The 20,816-nt window shown below is 41.1% G+C and overlaps 1 protein-coding gene across 1 annotated transcript; it reads right to left on the minus strand.

The window, feature by feature from the left end:
* Window positions 1–6,894: 6,894 nt before the first annotated feature.
* On the minus strand, window positions 6,895–19,452 carry Vgll1 (vestigial like family member 1). Its single transcript, XM_055599554.1, has 6 exons — window positions 19,239–19,452; window positions 12,947–13,037; window positions 12,591–12,652; window positions 10,400–10,861; window positions 8,619–8,669; window positions 6,895–6,938 (listed from the first exon to the last, which is right to left on the minus strand). Exons 1-6 carry the CDS (start codon window positions 19,450–19,452, stop codon window positions 6,895–6,897), a joined length of 924 nt encoding a protein of 307 aa, XP_055455529.1.
* Between the last annotated feature and the right edge of the window lie 1,364 nt (window positions 19,453–20,816).

Consider the following 20,816-nt stretch of genomic DNA (forward strand, 5'->3'; position numbering starts at 1 on the left):
TCTGACACAGAACTAATATCCAGAATATATAAGAAACTCAAGAAGTTAGACACCAACACACCAAATAATCCAATTAAAAAATGGGGTACAGAACTAAACAGAGACTTCTCAACAGAGGAATATGGAATAACAGAGAAACACTCAAAGAAATGCTCAACATCTTTAGTATTCAGGGAAAACCAAATCAAAACAACTGTGAGATTACATCTTACACCTATCAGAATGGCTAAGATCCTCAAGTGTCAACACATGCTGGAGAGGATGTGGAAAAAGGGTAACCCACCTCCATTGCTGGTGGGAGTGCAAACTTGTACAGCCACTTTGGAAATCAACCTGGCACTTTCTCAGAAAATTGGGAATAGCACTATCTCAAGCCCCAGCTATACGACTCTTGGGCATATACTCAAAAGATGGCACATCATTCAATAAGGACATTCACTCAGCTATGTTTATAGTAGCTTTATTTTTAATAGCCAGAATCTGGAAAAAATCTTGATGTCCCTTAACTCCGGAATGGATACAGAAATTGTGGTTCACCTACACAATGGAATACTATTCAGCTATTAAAAACAAGGAAATCATGAAATTTGCAGGCAAATGGATGAAACTAGAAGAGATCATTCTGAGTGAGGTAACCCAGAAACAGAAAGAAACACATGGTATACACTTACTAATAAATGGATATTAGCCATATAATATAGGCAAGCCATCTACAGACCTAAAGAAACTAAACACTAAGGAAGACCCCAGGGAGGATACCTAAATCTTATTCAGAATGGCAAACAGGATAGAACCCAGAAGTAGTGGAAAAGAGAAAATAGGATAGGAGTCTCTGAAAGGATTCACTCAACAGAGGATCAAAGCAGACGCTGAGACTCAAGGGCAAACTTTGGGCAGAGCACAGGGAGTCTTATGGAGGAAGAGGGGGTGGAATTAGACGGCAGAAGTAGACAGATTTCTGAGGCCAGCCTGATCTATATTGTGTGTTCCAGGCCACCCAGGACTACATAGTGAGACTCTATCTCAAAAAGGAGGGTGGTGGTGCTTCTGGAGGCTGACACAAGAGGATCACATGAGTTTGTTGCTGTCCTGGGCTACATAGTGAATTAACTCCAGGCCAGTCTAGGCTATAAGATGCCATCTTAAAAATAAAACAAAAAATGTGCAGCGAATCTTATGAAAGAAGGGGTGATAGAAAGACCTGGAGGAGACAGGAGCTTCAAAAGAAGAGCAACAGAACCAAAAAAATCTGGTCAATGGGGTCTTTTCTGAGACTGATACTCCAAACAATGACCATGCATTGAGATAACCTAGAACCCCTGCACAGATGTAGTCCATGGCAGTTCAGTGTCCAAGTGGGTACCCTAGTAATGGGAACAGGGACTGTCTCAGTGGCTGGCTCTTTGATCACCTCCCCCTGAGGAGGGAGCAACCTTCCCAGGCCACATAAGAATACAATGCAGTCAGTCCTGATGAGACCTGATAGACTAGGGTCAGAGGGATGGGGAGCAGGACCTCCCCTATCAGTGAACTTGGGGAGGAGCATGGGAGGAGATGAGGGAGGGAGGGAGGGAGGGTTGGAGTGGGAAGGGATGAGGGAGGGCACTATAGCTGGGATACAAAGTGAATAAACTGTAATTAATAAAAAATAAACAATTCTTTAAAAAAGAAAAAAAATGTAGATGTGTGTGTGTGTGTGTGTGTGTGTGTGTGTGTGTTTTAATTTAAAAACAAAACTTTCCACTCAGTTGCAGAGATGGTAGTCATTTTTGGTCATCCATGTCTTAGATCCTTAAGACTTCTACACTTCTTGATTGAGGGCATGCCTTGCCAAGGACTGTAGAACTACTACAACTGGAGCTTCTCCAATGAGCAGCATTTGTTCCAAAATTCCCGTTGAGGTGGTCAAGATTCTGTCAGCTATGCATCAAGGTCAAAGTCCCTTTTCAATCCTCTTCTTTCAGCTGTTTTTTTTTTTCCTATAGGAGTTAACCTGCCAAACTCTCATAAACCTCTCACACTACTGTATTCTGAAGCCTCCATCTAATAAAATACTTTAAGAAATAACACAGCTAGAAATCTCAAGATTCATTGATGGTCATTGTGCTTACACTTTTTAATTTTTTTTGAACAAAGTTGAAGTTTATCAAGAATAAACATTAAAGTTGGGTGTCATGTCTCATACATGTAATTTCACCACTTAGGAAGTGGAGGCAAGAGGATCAAACATTCAAGGCCATACTTAGCTATATAGTGAGTTTGATTCTGCTTGGGATACAAGAGACTTTGTCGCAAAAACAGAAAAGATTAAGTTATTTGATTTTGTTTATTGATTTATTTGTGGATTGATGCTGTCTGTTTGATATAGCTCTGGCCACCTTCCTCTGCCTTCTGAGTTCTGGGATTAAAAATACATGCTACCATACCTAACAAGATTAAGTTTTTATGTAAATTTCAGTATAGAAAGAAGAAAGAGAGAGAGAGAGAGAATGGAAAGAGGGAAAGGAGAGAGCCACAAAGAGACTGACTTAAAGAATCAAGTGTACATACACAAGAGTGGGTTTTGATTTCTTCAGAGAATCATCAAAGCTTTCAATTATGAAAAATTAATGGAGCAAGGCAGTGGTGGCACATGCCTGTAATAGCAGCACACAAGAGGCAGAGATGGGCTGATCTCTGAGTTTAGGCCAGTCTGATTTAAAGAGCCAGTTCCAGAACATCCAGGGACTACACAGAGAAACCCTGTCTTGAAAAAAACAAAATAAAGCAACCAAACAACAACAACAAAAACAGATAAGAAAGATTACTGGACTAACACATGCAAACTGGTTAAAACAATTTACCTTTGAGAAGATTCTTATTTTTTTAATTCTACTCATTCTTTTCTCATACATTACACCCTGAGCCCCTCCTGCCACTCCTCCCAGTCCCCACCCACCCACCTCTAAGCTCCCCTTGTTCCTAGATCCACTTGTCCTTTGTTTCCATTCAGCAAAGAACAGACCTCCCAGGGATACCAACCAAACATGACATAACAAGTTACAATAAGACTAGGCTCAAACTCTCATATCAAGGCTGGATGAGGCAACCCAGTAGTAGGGAAAGGGTCTCAAGAGCAGACGAAAGACTCACAGACAGCCCCTGATCCCACTGTTAGGAGTCCCACAGAAACACCAAACTACACAATTGTAATATATGTGTAGAATATCTAGGTCTGCTCAGTCTCTTTGAGCCTCCGTGAGCCCTGACTAATTGATTCTGTAAACCTCCTTGTGGTATCCTCTACACCTCTCGCTAATACAATCCTTTCTCCGAGACTATCTTCCACAGGATTCCCTGAGCTCTGCCTTATGTTTTGCTGTGGGTCTCTGTTTCTGCTCCCATAAGTTTCTGGATGACACCCCTCTGATAACCCTTGAGCTAGGTACAAGTTTATTAGTATAGCACAACATCAATAAGAATCACTTCATTGAAATTTTCTTTTGTCAGTTGTTTTTGGTTCTATACTAGGTGTCCAGGCTATCCAGCTTCTGGTTCCTGGTCATCCAGGCAATGTCATATGTGTCCTCCCTCTTGTGGTGCAGGCCTCAATTTGGACCAGTCATTGGTTAACCACACCCACAATTTCTGTCAACTTTACCCCAGTATGTCTTGTAAGACACATTGTAGGGCAAAGGTTTTGTGGCTGGGTTCATATCCCAGTCCCACTACTAGAAGCCTTGCCTAGTTAGAGAAGATGGCTGGCTCAGGCTCCATATCCCCCATTACTTGGGAGTCTTTGATAGGGTCACATTCATAGATTCCAGGGAGTTTCTACTGAGAAGATTCTTGAGATTTCATTTATGCATATATGAAAAAATAATGCTTATGAAAATGACATCTTTGTTCATTTCCATAATCACCTCTGATCAGTTAAACAAAACCACATTGAAATGCTGTATCAGTATATTACCATTAAAGTGGGGTTGGATAAAATTCTTGCCATCCAAGCATGAGGACCTGAACATTCAGATCCTCCAGTACTCGGGCAAAGAACAGAAATAGTAGCACAGGCTGGGAGGAGTCAGACCAAGACAGATAACAGACTATACAACTATTTTCAATAAAGTGTTAACCTGGTGACATTTTTGTTAGAAAAAAATATCATTTATGGTTTACATGGAAGATAAAAGTGATATATTGTAATTAGTTTGTGGAGGACTAATGTCATTTTCACTGTTACTCATAAAACTGTGTTTTAGAGCATATATTTACATGTTTAAAATATAAGATTTAGTTGCATCTGCCAGTGGCTTTCCCACTTGGAACTTTTCTTTTTAAATTTATTTATTTTTACTTTATGCAAATGAGTGTTTCTCTTGCATGTGTACCTCTGCACCATGTGTGTACAGTGTCCATGGAAGCCAGAAGGTATCAGATGCCACCTCCAGAACTGGTGCTGAGAACTGAACCTAACATCTTTGAAAGATCACTCAGTGTTCTTAATTGCTCCTTACTTGTAACTTTTATTTATTTTCTTGACATGTTTACACACACAGTGAATTTTATTTCTCATCTCCCTTTCATCCCTCTCCCCCTTCTGCTGAAACCCTTATTTCCAAGTAGTCCCCTCCTGGTTTTTCAAGACAGGGTTTCTCTTTGTAACCTTGGCTGTCTTGGACCTCACTTTGCAGCCCAGGCTGGCCTGGAACTTACAGAGATCTGCTAGCCTCTGCCTCTCCAGTACTGGGATTAAAGGTGTGCACCACCACCACCCAGCCCAAGCAGTTCCCTCCTACTTTTATGTCTTTTGTGTGTATTTGAACCACTGAATTTCATAAATACTGTCTATAAACATTTCATCTTGGATGTGGAAGGGAACTCATGATGTCTTCTATTTGGAAGGTTTAAGATAATCTTTGTTACTTTTTATTTTGTTTTTGCTTTTGTAGAGATAGACATCACTCAAACAGGTGGGTATTTCCAGCCCCCTTGAAACAGCTTCAGTTCTTTTAGTTTGTAAAAGCCAGAACTGGGTGTGTATTATGGAGTGAGGGCCAACATAGCTTATCAGTCAGGCCCCACCAGAATGCTATCAAATGATCCCAACTGGAGAGAGATGTGAATGGGTTTTTTGAGCTCCAGCCCTACAAGAGTTCCCACCACATCAAGACTGATCAAGCTGATGGGAAAGTGCCATTTCCTACCCCCTGCCATGAGCATATCACCAGATTATCAGCCAGAGCCTAAGTGAGGCTACATACAGTACAAAGGAGCCCAGCTACCCTTCCTGTGTGTGTAAAGAATGGTATATATTTTGTGAGGGAGTAGAGTGGAATATATTAAAACTGGCAGAGTGAATGAAAAAAGGCTTTTGAAGCAAACTTTTTGGGAGTCAGGTTGGAAAAACAGGACAGATGTAGAAGTCTAAATCAAATACTAAATAACAGTTGATCTGGACAACAAGATTTGCCTGTGTGTGTCAGAAGAACGTGGGGTCTCCTGGTAAATGGAGTTTTTCAGTCCCCCTTAATTGAAGTAAGAAAATTGGCATCTGCTTGTGTTTTTATTCAAGGGAAAGTTTCAGGGATTTGCAGCTGAATGATAACACTGATCTCAGGGTTGTTAGGAAGATTAAATGAAATAGTGGATGTCCCAAATCAACCCAAGACAAAAAGGAAATCTTTAGAACACAGACTATCAGCATCTTAAAAAAAAACATAGTTTTTATTATTCTTCACTCTCTGGGAAGTTACATAAGAGCAGGTATGGCATGGATGGAGAACATTGATGGCAGGGGCTTCCAGGGTTGTCATGTGGCAAGTACCCAGATCGTACAGACTCGATGCTGTCTACAAGACTCGAGAAATGAAGCAAACCTCACCTTGTTCCTCCAACTTAACAAAAGGTACTGTGGGTATCTACATGGATTACTCCAACAGTTTAGTGCTTAAAAGAAAGTGACTGTCTCCCAGGTATTGCTGGCTCTGAGCTACAAGATGCATGCTTTGTGGATGGTAGTTAGGCTCCTTGAGGAGGTTGTAAGTGCTCCCTCTAAAGTCCAGTTTTGCATCCATTGAATGTCAGATTCCATGATCCTCCTCATCAGATCAAAGGGTGACAGAAACTCAAGGAAGTGCAATCAAGAAATGCCCTGAATCTTCTAGAATAAGTTCTGCTCTAGCAGCAGGCCCATGCTGGAACAAGGGACTTTGTTTTGTTTCCATCTCAGATTTCTCAACAATGCCCCTTTGAATTAGTTACCTAGACCTGGAGAACTAAAATTTCTAAGCAAAATATTTCATTGGACAGGTCCAGATGTAGACTTTCCAGATTCTCTCTAGAGTATAGAGTCTAGACATTGTAGATGGAGGTTGTCAGCAGCCTCAACCAGTTCTTTTTGGAAGAGGGGAGCCTTTTGCACACCATTTTTATTTGGCTTTTCTCTGAGACAGGAGTGGGGTTGACTCAGTCCAGTTTAGGCTGGAACAGTTTGGGCTGAGCTTGGTCCCACAATTCATTCAGGAATAGCCTTATGAAATTCCATGGGCTCCATCTTTGTTCAAAGGACACTGCTTGGGAACCTGAGGGCCCACAGATTCTAAGGAAAAGGGAAGTAGACACAATGAGGCAGAACGATGAACAGCAGGTAAGTTTCTGTGCATTCTACCCACAGCAGCTACTTTCTGCATTTTATAAGCTGGGAATTTGCTTATGTTTGAAAACCCCTGCCATGGGGCACAGTTGCTAAGGCAAAGCAAAGCAGAATTTAAAAGAGAGCAGGGACTTGTGCCAGATTGGCTATTTCTTAGCATCGGGGACAGAAAGGGATGGGGATGCTTTGGGGACTTCTGGATCCACAGTAGAAAAACAGGATCACATTGCGCAAAAGGAATTGTCTTCTTCCGATGGAGGCTAATAAAAGTAGAGATCTCGTCTATTCTCTGGAGACAGGCTTCCTAAAAACAGGGTAAACATGATGGTGAAGAGGCTAGTTTTAGAATCAAATTATCCTAGGTTGGAGTCCTAGCTCACCAGTGCCTAGCTATGTGGCGTTGGGCCACTTCCTTAGCCTGTCTGAGCTTTACTTTCCCATGTTGAATGGATATATTAAAAATGAGTACTTCCCAAGGTTCTAGTATAGGATCATATTACTGGCAGATAATGTCAATTGTATTTATCATACTTTCTTCACATTTCTTTCCTCTGACTAAATTCAATATGTGGAACCTCAGAAAATAAACAAAAAACAAACAAACAAAAGCCCACTATTCTTACCTAAAGCCAGATTATCTGTGGTGTTGATATTAACTACATCAGTATCTCTTTCTCATCCTTAAATCTAAATGATGCACTTCATGAACCACCGTGAAATATTATTTGCAAAAGAAAATTCTTTTTAAGATAAAGGAAATGAGTCCACAAATTTTATGCTTTCTATTTAATTTTAAACTTGACTTAATTTTGACCTTTGCTTAATCTTCAAATCTTGCTGCAAATTTTATCCTTTGATCAATGTAATTTAAAAAGACTCTCTCCATCCTTCTCTTTTTGTGTTCTTACACAAATCCAAAGCATGTATTTTCCTTAGTTCTACTAAGTAGAACTTGCTAACTTCAATTTATTGTGACTGATCCTGCAATTCTTTTCTGGAATGTGGTCAAGGATCCTGCTTTACTAGTCTAGAAGTCTCTAAATCAGTCTGGCTACTGACTGCAGCATGGGCCATGTCTCTTTGCTGCTAGAGTGACCACTATGCAACATCTAAGCTCAAGGGCCATGCTGGTCATTCTTATTTTTTGTGCTTTGAGTAAGTTTTGGGCATAAGATGCCTTCTAATGAGCTGCATGTTTTTTGCTTTTGGTTCTGTTCTGTTTTAGAGATAAAGCCCAGGGCCTTCCTCTATCTGCTAGGTAAGTACTCTGGGCCTGCAATCTACCATTGAGTTGTACTCCCATTCTACTTTATACTGTTTAAATGGCTAACTATAGCTAAATATTCTTCTAAGCATTTGCACACATTATTTCATTAAATTCCCAGAGAACACCTATGTGGTAGTCACTGTTTTCATGTGCGTCTTATAAATGAAGCAACTAATGCACAGGGAAGTTCAAAAACTGTGAGCAAGTTCCTGAGACTAGTAAGTATCAAATCTGGAATTAGAACCTTCAACTTAGGTGTGATGCTCTCTTTTCTTTCTGCCCAACCTGTCCTTATTTTGAAGCTCCTAATTTCAAATTCAGCATAGAGCCCAGAGAACTGCCCTTGGCCCTCAATTACGTTCTTCTTGACTATAGAATCAGTCCTGGGGTGGCTGACAACTGAATGCCTGAAACAGCTAATCCTCATGGATTCATTCATCTTCCTGAGTCACCTTGACTGAGTAGGGCTCAGATGAAAGAATTCAGTGGAATTGCTTCTCTGGCAAAATGAGAGCATGCTCAAGAAACTTTGCAAAATATACAGTGCATATGCAGACTCCTTGAGATGGATATGAAATCAATGGTCTCTATGAAAAGCTAATCGTGGAAATAAGGCTTTTGTAAGCTGCTGGAGATTCTGGCTGCTACAGTACACACTCTTTATGTTTGTTTCCAAGGCACAGAGCTACACTGTGAAAGTCTAAACCCCATACTTACTTTCATTATCAAGACTGGCAGTGGCAGGTGCAAGACCATAGATTTTATTATCTAGAAAAGAAGAAGAAAACATAAATGGAAATGAAACCTTAGGTTGGGATAGAAGCCTGTAGTATTCCAGGGATCCCAGATTACCCATCCCTTATTTTCTAAATACAAAACATAATTTATTTTATCAAATTCTGAAAAATAGAAGATTCTGCCCATCAAACCGTTGGAACTTCTTCCCATCTCCCAGGTAGAGCTAATGAAGGATCTTTAACTTGCTCAGTGACTTCTGAACTATGAGACACCAGTGAATGCAAGTGATGTCAACACTGGTAGGGGACTTTGAAGTACTTCTCCAGATAAGACTTAGATAATAAACATTTGTGTGTGAATGTGTGTCACAGTTTTGTCAATAGACAATGCCTGCATCATCCTTTGACTTTGATGTGCCTCACTTACAGTAGATGCTCACTAAAGGTTTGCTGAATTGGATTGGAACTGCAGAGAGCCATTATGTTTGGAAAATGCTGATCTGAGCCATCTGTTTTCTACCCAACTGTTGAAACAGAGTTCTGCTGTTTGTATGCATAGATATACATAGAAACACAGTTGGTCTCATTTTCCTCCCAAATCCGGGAGAAGATTTTTGAAAAAGAAGATAATAGTATAAATTTTAAGAAGTCTCCTAAGCGGGCCATTTGCATGATTTAATCTATCTATATATTGCTAATCAAACTTTGGAAATAGTGGAGTTCTATTTTAATTAGAAGTTTGTTTGCTTCATGCATTAAACCACAGATATGTATGGATTATGTTGTGAAAGTAAATAATTCACCCAGAGTACAAAATACTTGAGGATGCAGACTTGGCTTTATGTGTGTGTGTGTGTGTGTGTGTGTGTGTATGTGTGTGTGTGTGTGTGTGTATGTGTGTGTGTGTGTGTAAGAGAGAGAGAGAGAGAGAGAGAGAGAGAGAGAGAGAGAATACACACATATATAATAAGTATATCACAAGAAAAGCAAATCTTGTGACAGAGTGCATCACTATTTTGGTGAAAGTATAATACATTCAATTCTTCCCTATCTTTTCTTTAAAAGAAACATACAAACAACATCAGAACAACCAAAAAAACTCTTGCTTTATGATGAGTATTTTGAATCTACCAGCCATTAATTGACTATATAATGGGTGAGTGAGTGAAGAAAATGTGAGCAAGCCTGGAGGATGTTTTTGTGCAGGGGAAGAGGAAGTGATCAGGGTGATGAAACCCAAAGGAAAGTGAGCATGAGGAGACCAATATGCAGGAGGGAGTCACAGCCAGCCAGACACTGGTGTCTCTGTAGTCAGCTACAGGGCTGCCTCTCCAGCCACTTTGAATTTTAATGTGTGGAGCAGATGGTTGGTATAGATTGCCCTTGCTTTTGCCCAGGAGTCTGGCATCATTGCAAGTTGTCAACCTGTTTGGAGAACAGAGTTTGAGCCTGTAGGTACGTCATAGAGCTCTGTTTTGCAAATGGATTATTTAGTGGAGTGGAGGTAAATATGAGATTCTATGATTTTAGGCATAAGCCCATCATTTTGTCTAGGACAAAGCCAAGTCAACAGACTGGGGAGATTATTTCAGGCCAACTCTGCCTGTCTGGCTGTCTGCACGTACTACTTTAGCCATTAAACTGTGTATGCCAGTGTGACCTAGTTAAAATATATGGAAGTTATAAATAATATAATGCCCCTTGGCAGCAGACTTATCTATGTCCAGAGTGGCAGTAATTAGTCTTAGTCCCTCAACTCACTGTCAACCGCAGTAACCTTGCAAGTATCTGTAAACAGTTTCTTACAGTAGTCTGTGCTGGGAGGCAGGTTCAGGAGCAATCCCGTGCTTCCGACAATCCTGGCAAGGTTGTAGTTCTCCCTGACAGCAGGTTGCAGAGGATGGTTTAGGTATCTATCCCGGTGGAGTAAATATAGACGAGACTCATGATACCCATCAAAGTAGACTTCTGGAGCCAGATGCCTGTCAGGAAAGACAGGGAAGGTAGGCTCTAGGAATTCTGGCCTCACTAGGGAAGAGACTTGCCACAACTCCTGCATATGTGCAGAGGGAGCACTGGGCATGGACAGTGGGTGCAGAGCCATAGCCGTAGGACTATATTCATCTGAGCTGCTGCTGCTGCTGAAGTCATTTGCTGGAGATGCTTCTGGCCGTGGATTTGTCCAAGAAGAGAGATGCCACTGATTTGGGGCCATGCTGCTATCTGGAAAAGATTTAGACATTAAGTATTTTCTCCAAATGGCCAAAATAGAAGTTTATTATTTCTGATTAATGTATATCATACATACATGAATATATATAATTTTTATTATTTGTGTGAGAGAGAGAGGTGTGTATAAGTGCAGGAGAATGGCCATAGCAAAGGTCAGAAAATAACCTTTGGGAGTCAGAGTCAGTTATTTCCTTCCCGGGATTGAGCTGATGTCATCAGTCTTGTCTGGCAAACGGTTTTGCCCACTGAGCAATCCCACCAGCCCCATGGTATATTTTTTTTGACTTGAAGAAAATAAAAAATGTTTTTAAGACCCATACTAACCACAGTGTCCATAATCAACTGCTTTCCCTCTAAATATGTTTATATTATTTTCCAGGATTTTTGCTTCATTAAAATATCATGAATATCACTGAGCATAGTGCTACATGCTTATAATTTCATGCTCATGAGACAGACGCAGAAGGAGTGGCCTGAGTTCAAGGCCGGCCTGAGATGCACAGTAAATCTAAGAGCACTGTCTCAAGAAATAAAACCAACAACCTCACACAGCAATGGATAGAGACAAATACAAGTTTATTCCAAGTTACTAATTTTAATGTCATCACTTCCTTTCCAAAGGACTTGCACCCAAGCTTAAATCAAGAAAAATATTCAAATAAAAATGTAAACATTTGTTATTTTGACTGACTCCAGAATGGCTGCAGAAAGTTATGATATGATTTAGAACAAGACTAAATGGAAGGGCATCCCATTTTAGAGTAAAATACAAAAGGCACAACATCTTTTTTTTTTTTTTTAAATAGGGATCATTCTCTTTTCTTTAAGCAATAATTTGGATTTTAGCTCTATTTACTAAAGAAGTATTTAATGGTATCAAGTTATTTGAGAGGTAACCAGCACATAGCTAATATAAACACTAGTTTTCAAATGGTTATATATTGTTCTATCACACAGCAGTAATGGAGTAACATGTGTCCCATTTGTGGGCAGCTCAGTTGTTTACATTTTCCAGTTATATTATGGATATCTCAGTGAATAGCTCCACACATGCATTTTTGCAGCCACATGAACATTGGCTCCTTAAGAAGTCTTTTGTAATTAAATGTTTGGTTTATGTTCAGTTGCTGCTATTGCTTAGCTCTATTTTATAGTTGATACTTTAATTACAGCAAATGGCAGGACTCCACAGAACTGAATAAAGAAATTACTGCGTACCTTTAATGGTCCTTCACACAACTCTAGCAAACTTAATCTTAGACATGAAAATGGTAAGAGACTGGACAGCAGTAGTTACATATGTTGGGCTGGTAGGAAACTGAGCAGGAGTAATGAATGCTGGAGAGGAAAGTAGTTGTTTGGTCCTCACTCTGCAACAGCAGAATGGTTGGAGTCAACATCTAACACTGCTTCTACCTTTCAAGTTCATGTGGACTGACTAATAGTAATGGAATCTCCTTGAGTCCCTATTCTAATAGTACCTAGGATAAGAGCCTACTGAGATCTCAAATGTCTACCATAGCTCAGAACATGAATGGGTGTTTTTCCCACTTTTAGCATCCACTCAGGCAGGAGATGGGGAAGGAAAGAGTTCTGCCAGATGCTGCTAAAAGCCTGAAGCCTCTCATCTATCTAAGATAATGGAGAGGTAGGCAGGGAGGGGGAACATGACTGCGATGGCAAGGAAGAATTGGCTAGCAGAAGAGTCTGTCTGAGATACTGGTTCCCTTTACCTTCATGGGCACCTCTTTGAGCTCTCCTGAATGTTCTATTTGACTGGACCTTTTATAAAATGAAAAACCATCTCAGAGGCCAATGCAGTGTTGCTAGAGTGTCCCTATCCACCACTGTAGCTTTTCCTGTAATGCGGATGAAAAACATAAAGGAGGCCAGATCACATACGGCACAGGTATTCTGTTCTACTTCATGTTACCTTTGAAAGTTGGCATTTCTAGCTATTAGCAACTCAGGGCACTGTGTGCCTTGGAACAGAATGATTAAGCTGATTTCATATAATCAGTGTCCGTGTTTCATATTTAATGGGAGTACTGCATGTCCTAAGCACAAATTATCAACGTAGCCTCGCCTCTGACAACGGGGCCGTTTCCGTCTGGACTGGCTTTACAGATCTCATACATATGCCTCAGGTGCTCACTGAATGTCTGAGCTGTGGAAAACAGGGCCACAGAGGGTTTGGAATATTTATCTCAACTGTTTCTGTCCCGGTTAATGGGAGTTAGGTGGTGTGCCATTGTCCACAGTCCTGTGGAATAACTGGATGCACCACAATAAAGTTTGGATAGGAGAATGTGGGAGTGAACATGAGGTTTCAACCCCAAAGTCATAGCACCCCAACGGTTCTAGAGTAGCCTGAGAGACCCACTTTTCTAGACAAGACATGGATGCTTATGGCCCCTAGAATGGAGACCCTACCTTGGGTGGGCTTCTTGATCAACTAACTGCACCTTCAGCAATGTCAATCTGTGGGTACAGGGTGGTACCCCAAACCATAGGTTGGGCTGCCTCAAGGTTGCTGCTGTAGTGACAGTCTTACCCAAGTGCTTTCTCTTCATTCCCTCTGGGTACATGTGCAAGAGAGCTCAAATGTTGCTTTCTCAAATCCAGAGCAGGAATGAGTGGAGAGCATTTGAGCACTTGGTTAGATTCAGGGATTCTGAGTCCTTCCACTCTTTCCACTTCAACTGTAAGCATCTAGACCCCGCTTCTTAGTCTCACCCATCACTCTAGAATTCCTAAGATCAGGAGTGCCCAGAAAGTCAGAAAATGTTATTCTCCACTTCTCACTATTTAAATTAAAGTGGTAGCCACCCTTCTCCACTCCCAAGAACTACCCAAAAGACACTGCCATTCCCACTCACGTACACTTTTGGAAACCCCAGAACCTTCTAGAAGGCCTTTCTTGTACTGTAAAGTTTGCATGCACACCAGGGAATGATCCTGCATCTGTGGTTGGATGGAAGGCCAGACCTCCTAGTCTGGACTAGTTTCTAGACTCACAAACTATATAATCACTCTCTCAGCAAATAGGAGTTTACTGTTACTCTCTATAGCTGTAACCTGCCTGTTTCCTGCAGCGCAGTAGTTAATACTTGAGTCATTCATACACTCATTCACTCACTACTATCCTTTCCCACTACTCAGTATGCATAGTTATAGCTTCTTTTTCCTCCCCACCATGATATTCCTGGGAATTCTCACCATGCCTGGCTCACAGCAGGCCCTGGCTATATATTCCAATGAATGCACACAAATCTATTCAGTCGCAAACATTACAGTGCATGAATACACACAAACATATGTGTGTGGTTGTGTGTGTATATTTGCAAAATGTATAAACACTTACAAATATATGTATGCACACACATACACACAAACACATACACAAACACACACACACCTCCTTATTGAATCTTTCTATTTTAAGTTGAGCAGGGAACATAGCACTTCCACACATTATTGAAGTTGGGGGAATGACAAACTGGCATAACATCCCTGGTGGGCTATTTATTACACACACACAAACACACGCGCACACACACATACACACACACCCTCTATAATTTGTGTAGCCTCCTGACATGACATTTTACTCTGTTTGCTGTAACAAGATACCTGAGGCTGGGTAATCTGCAAAGGAACAAGTTTATTTAGCTATTTAGCTAATAGTTGGGGGGGGGTAGATAGATGAGACCTGATAAGCTAGGGTCAGATGGAAAGGGAGGAGGACCTACCCTATCAGTGGACATAGAGAGGGCCAGAAAGGAGATGAAGGAGAGAGTGTGGGATAGGGAGGGAAGGGGGGAGGAGGCTATAGCTGGGATACAAAGTTAATAAATTGTAATTAATATAAAAATATAAATTTAATAAAAAAAAAACAGCCGTCCTATCTCAGGTTCCTGAGTAGCTTGAACTACAGGCAAACATCACTAAATCCAGCTAAGTTTTTGGATTTTTAAATTCAAAAACATAAAAAGACTTGATTTATAGATATTTAAAATATGAGTCACAATTGTAAAGATAAATATAGAATTAATTGATTGCCTTTCTTCTGATTCTTTTCTCTCTCTTCCTTAGTCGATCCCTTTTTCTTCCTCTCCTCCTTCCTTCTTTTTCCTCTTTCACACCACACGCACACACACACACACATATACATACTGTGCAGTAGGAAAATCTAACTTTTGGCCAGCACAGCCTGCACGTATTGGCTTTGTGCTTTTTGTCAGTGTGACTGGTGTTCCTCCATTATTTTATTTCCTCTAAGAACAAAAATGCATGCTCTTTGACACTAACTAATGACAAAACCACACCACAACTGGAGGATCAGTTTAGACAGACAATTCTATTCTGGAACACTGAGGAGGCCTGCTCAGTCTTATCCTCTCTTTCCTACTCACTGCCCCAGGGCACCTACTCTCTGTTTGCTAGATGTCCATGTTCCTTTTCATAACAAAAAGAGTTCAGATGCAAAATGTGGCCTGGTATCTTCAGGTTGAATGGCTGACAGCACTGCAGAGGCCATCCTACCTTTGTGGTAAGATTCTGTACAGGTGACTAGACTATGTACCTCAGTTTCCTCATCAGAAATATGGGGACCATAATCAATAGGATTAGTGTGAAGATACAATACTATAAACCATATGACAGATTCCAGCCGAAGGCCTTCACATGAATATATATATACATATGTGTGTATGTGCAAATACATACACAAACACATCCCCTCAGGTGCTCTTTTAGTCACTGACCTCACTCTTAAAGGTAAGCACCATAGATTTCGTTTGCTTGCCTTAAAAAAAATACTCTAGCACATAGCCTACACTGACCTCAAACTCACAGTCATCTTCTCACAGTCTCCCATTTCCTGGGGTTGCAGGTGTGTACCATACTCAGCCCGCTCATCTTTGAAGACTGTCTAAACTGTGGTCGATTTTGAGGAATACAGTAAATGCAGTTGTTTTGGTGTGGTATTGGGTACCTCTGGAGGTTAGAGACACACATGGGCACAATTCCTTTCTCTTACTAGAAATGAAGGCACCATGTCATCAGTACTTAAGGGACCATAAGCAAGTAGCAGGACTGTATCTTACATAGATATTCTCCACAAGATGGGAACCATTGTGTTTCTTTTTTTTTTCCCCCCCATTAACAAGAGCAGATAGGAAGCCCTTAAAAATTAGTATGAAGGACCTGTGCTGGTTCAGGTCACCACCCATCACCTTCTCCTAGCAGCCCTTGGGCATGCTCCCAGGTCTAAGCACCTGGGACTTGTGCTAGGAGGAGGAGGAGAACAGGAAAAAATGCCAGTTAAGACAAGCCCCATAAGCACCAGGACCATACCATGGCTCAAGACATCACATCTATTAAAACTTCCCCAGATACTGACTCTGAAGTCTCCAATATCCTTTAAAAGAGGAGATAACTCAAAGATCTCTTCAGTTATTTTCTTTTAAAAGTATAGCCACTGTGTATTATATACATATAATTAAAAAAAAAAAAAACCTCTGACTTGGGGAAAGAAGCCAGGAGATTTGGGGGCATTGCCATATAAGTTTCTGTGTTTGGGTCTTGCATATTTGGCTTGACAAAGTGCCACTAGAATGTGGGTAAATCTCCTATGGGTGCCTATGAATGGCAGCCTGTTCTCCTCTGCCTGGCTGAGCTGGTGCTGGGATGCTTGGGGTTGGTCTGAAGGAGTTAAGAGAATACCAAGCAGCAGTCAGTAATGAAAAGCTGCTGCATAGATTCTCATCATGTCTGAGGCAGGCTGTGTGTCCTGTAACACCACCGATGAGAAAATCTACTGTCCTGAACTTCTTTCACTGAGCCCTTCCTTGAGACAGCCAGGCTTAGGAGAAAGCTGACTCCTAGCTATGGTAAGAAAGGCCTTGAGAGAAACAGTCTTTCCTTCAGTTGTTCAGTCAGCTGAGGAAATACTTGCTTAGCCCAAAACCTCATGAGACAACGTGTAGGGGGTCTGTGAGATTGTCACAAGGAAAATGCAATAGCCATGGAGGTAAGTGAAAAAGGGAAAGCCCCCTACCTCTCTTTGCACCATGGAAGTTAGTTTGCCTAAGAAATAAGTCTATGCCCAAATTCCCCAGACTCATATAAGGTGAGGTCACAACACACAGAAAACACCAGAACAGCCACACAGCAAAACCCTCACAGAACATAAAAGCTCATAGGAAGGGTGTGATGCTCTCTGACCCTAATGTTTTGAATGCAGGCTATCATATCCATAACAGTCATCCAAAACAGCGTGCTAGACTTTGGCACCATCCCCACAAATGCAGCCCTTACAACTTGCCGCTTGGTATCCATTATCCCACTGACTTCTCAAAAATGTCCCCTTCCAGTTCAGTAATTGTCAGTTCTAGCAGAGGAAACATGCCCTAAGGTCACACTCACAGGGAGTAGGCACCAGGCTGACTGCTTTGAAGGCTGTGCATCACAGAGTCACCCTTCTCTGTGGTGACCTTATCTATGGACTCAAGGTGATGTGTCTCCACTGAATCCCATTGGATCTTAACCTCTCTTGTGGGGTATTAAGAAAGCCAAAGTGTAGTGAGTTTATTGTGATTACAGGAGGGCTCTTTGGGTGATGATTAAGAATAATGACATCAAATATGGTATCACATCATTAAAGTGCAAGAGGCTTTCTGACAAGAAGGAGAAAGCCAGATAATATACATTTTATTATCATTTATTATGTGATGCACTGCATTGCGCTGCCTTGGGACTCTCAACAAGAAGACAACAGCATAAAGAGGCCCCTTGGATCAGAACCCTGTGCTAAAATAAATATTTCTTCTTTCTTTTCTTTCTTTATTTTTTTTTTTTTAATGACAAGGTCTTATGTACTTCTAGGGTGGCCTTGAACTGCCCACATAACTAAAGATGACTTTGAACTTCTGTTCTTCCTGCCCCCATCTCCCACATGCTAAGATTATAAGCATGTGCTACCACACCCAGTTTTTGTGGCGCTTAAACTCAAATCCAAGGCTCTGAGCATGCAAGACAGGTACTCTACCAACTAAGCCACATCCCCAGCACAAATCCTTTTTCTTTGCAACATACCCAGTCTGTGTCATTATGCTGTGCTCCAAATCACAGTTCCATTCATCCAAGCAATATTCACTGAGCGACTTCCATGAGTCAGGCATTGTGGCAAGTAGTTGGAAAACAGCACTTACAGGATTGAGTATCCACTGCCATATGTTCTTCCACATCACTTTAACCCACAAGATTCTCTGAGCAAACCATATCGCTTACTCAGAAAATTCACTTCTAGGAAAGAGGTAAATTCTGCTAAGATCAGCACATCAGATGCCTTGTCTACTCTGAAGAATAAAGGCAGGATGATGGAGTCTGCTTATAGATGTCCTTGCCCACAGATAGGGGCTTCACATTTCTATTTCTACTTTGTATAAACTGCCCCACTTAGAGGCCCATATATCCTTTTGTGAACTAAAGTGTGTGTGTGTGTGTGTGTCCACAGAAGTAGTGAGCTTCTGAAAACATTTAAGCCCCAGTCTACTCGCACATGTCAAAAAGGTAAAAGGGAACCACTCTGTCTTATTCCATCAGGCACAAGGGCCACAGTGTCTAGAGTCCAAGAATACTTTTACAGGTCCAGGCATTTTTATTTTAAAAACAAAAGATTATGAAACGGATACTCCACATATGAAGAAAAAAAAGGAATCCAATCTGGGTCAAATTCATTTTTATACAAATGCATTTATAAATTGCACTTTTTATTGAGAAAGGGACCCATGAAGGTAAAGGTGCTTAAAGTTTAAAAGGCATATATACCATGGACCCTGCTCCAGGTCCATGGCTTCCCCTGAAACTTGAGTATTTGAATCACACACACATCATGACATAGCTCTTCAACAACAGACATCTTTAACCTTGTGAAGGGTGAGAGAGGGATGTGGCAAGACTCTTCATGGGCCTCCCTCTGGCCCTGTCCTCACTTGCCAGATATCCACTCCTTGCTGGTAGGAGTCTGGGATGTCCTTTATCTTATTGTGAATCCTTTAGTGCTCTAGCCCTCAGGCCAATAGTAATAATAATAGCCCTGATAAGCTGCTCCTAGTGGACAAGGGTAGAGCTCTTACTGTGTGCAGAGCAGCAAACTCAGCCTTTAACAGAATCAAGGAATCAATGAGTATGTGAGCTCATTTAACTAAGCACTGTCCGTTTTACCTTAATTGTCTCAGAAGTGTAGTTTCTCAATAGGCAGGGTGACTTGCCTGTACCAGACACATACATATCTAAGAACCTAGAGTAAGTAAAAAAAAAACTGGTCTTTCACTGAAAGTCTCCTCCCTCCCAATATGCTCACCATTCCTGAGGATCAGATTTTCACTGTGGCTTGAGAAACTCCATCCCGGGGGCTTTTTGAGGTTTCTCAGAGCCCTGGTGAAGTGCTCATCCACCATGCTGTTGATGTCTCCTTGGAAGTAGGTGAAAAGGACACACCGGGAATTCCATTCAGTCCTTCTTGGTTTTTGCCTACGTTTCGGAATCCGGACACCAAACTTCTTCGTTTCTTCCATTGTCAGTGAGTGACACAAGTGATAGCTGTCAACCAAATTAAAAAAAGAAAATGTACCCAGAACTATTTTACCAAGTGGCCCAGTTATGGTTTGGGTGAATGGCATTCTTTTCTGTCTTTTTTTAAATTAACATTTATAAATGATTTTAAGAAAGACATTTTCATATAGGTGCATAATGTGCTTTGACTATATTGCCCCCAACCTTACGGATATACAGTTTGCTCCAACAAATACAGGTCCTCACTGGATCCCACAGGGTTCTTGAAATACAGCAAGCCTAATATAATCAGGGTTCAGGAAACAGCATTTCAAAGCTAAGCAATGCAGTGATAGTGGCCATCTCTTTAAAAAAAAAAAGGGAATTATCAAGCAGCCAAAATAGAAAAGCACCAAGAGAGAGAAGGTGGTAGATCATTGAGGCCAAATAACAGAGTGATTTGCCTTCTATAGAAATATTTCCTTCCCAGATGCATGAAGCAGAGTTGGCCCAGAGCTTCCTCAGGCAGATTCCCTTAGAGAGCTTGGCCAAGCAATCCAGGGTGGGCTAGCTTACTGTCCACCAGAATTGCTTTCCAGCCTGACCATTTCCAGGCAAGAGAGTATAGACCACATTAGAGCTCCCAGGCATCCTGGTGTTCTAATATGCACGAGACTGTCCTGCAAAGAAGCCACTCCATCTTAGAAACTATAGCAGCACCAACTCAGAGACACACATATTCAGACACACATATTTGTAACCAAAAAGAGATCTCCAAAACCCACTTTTATGATAGCATATTATGGCCACATTAGTAGAAAGCCTAAGACCATGTTCTGTTCACAACTGCTTATCAGCTGTTGGCTAAATTGCCTTGTAATTGGACTGCATTATTTACAGCAGCACGCTCAACCTTCAAGTGTGAGGCTCTATTTGCACCCGGGCCAGGGCCTGGCTCCCTTTACTGGGGAGGTAGTTTGCCTGGGATTGCTTCTTTACCTTTAAAGTCAACTAGACTTGCTGTGTACTCTGAATAACAATCTATTCAATCTTGTGAATATAACAAAAAAATGATTAAGGTTTACTAGATTTCCTCTCTGTCTATTCTATGAGATACTATATATCCTGGAGTCTTCCTTTCAAATTTCTTGATGTCTGAACAGAAATAGGTGCTCAAAAAAGAATGGCTGAATGCCGTTTCATGTACTGGAAGTACAATGCAAGGAAATCACAGCTTAGGAGTCACAAGGCCTGAGATTTTATCCAGTGCGTAACCTTAAGGTGTAGGATAACAAATTCCTCTAGACTTTATATTATTCTTAGTAGGATGTGAATAGTGTGAATTCTCTAACCTAGTCTTACAAGGTTCTTTTATGGTTAGGTTATG

Source organism: Psammomys obesus, unplaced genomic scaffold, assembly GCF_907164565.1.
Source record: "Psammomys obesus unplaced genomic scaffold, mPsaObe1.curated_primary_1811, whole genome shotgun sequence".
Taxonomy (NCBI): Eukaryota; Metazoa; Chordata; class Mammalia; order Rodentia; family Muridae; genus Psammomys; species Psammomys obesus.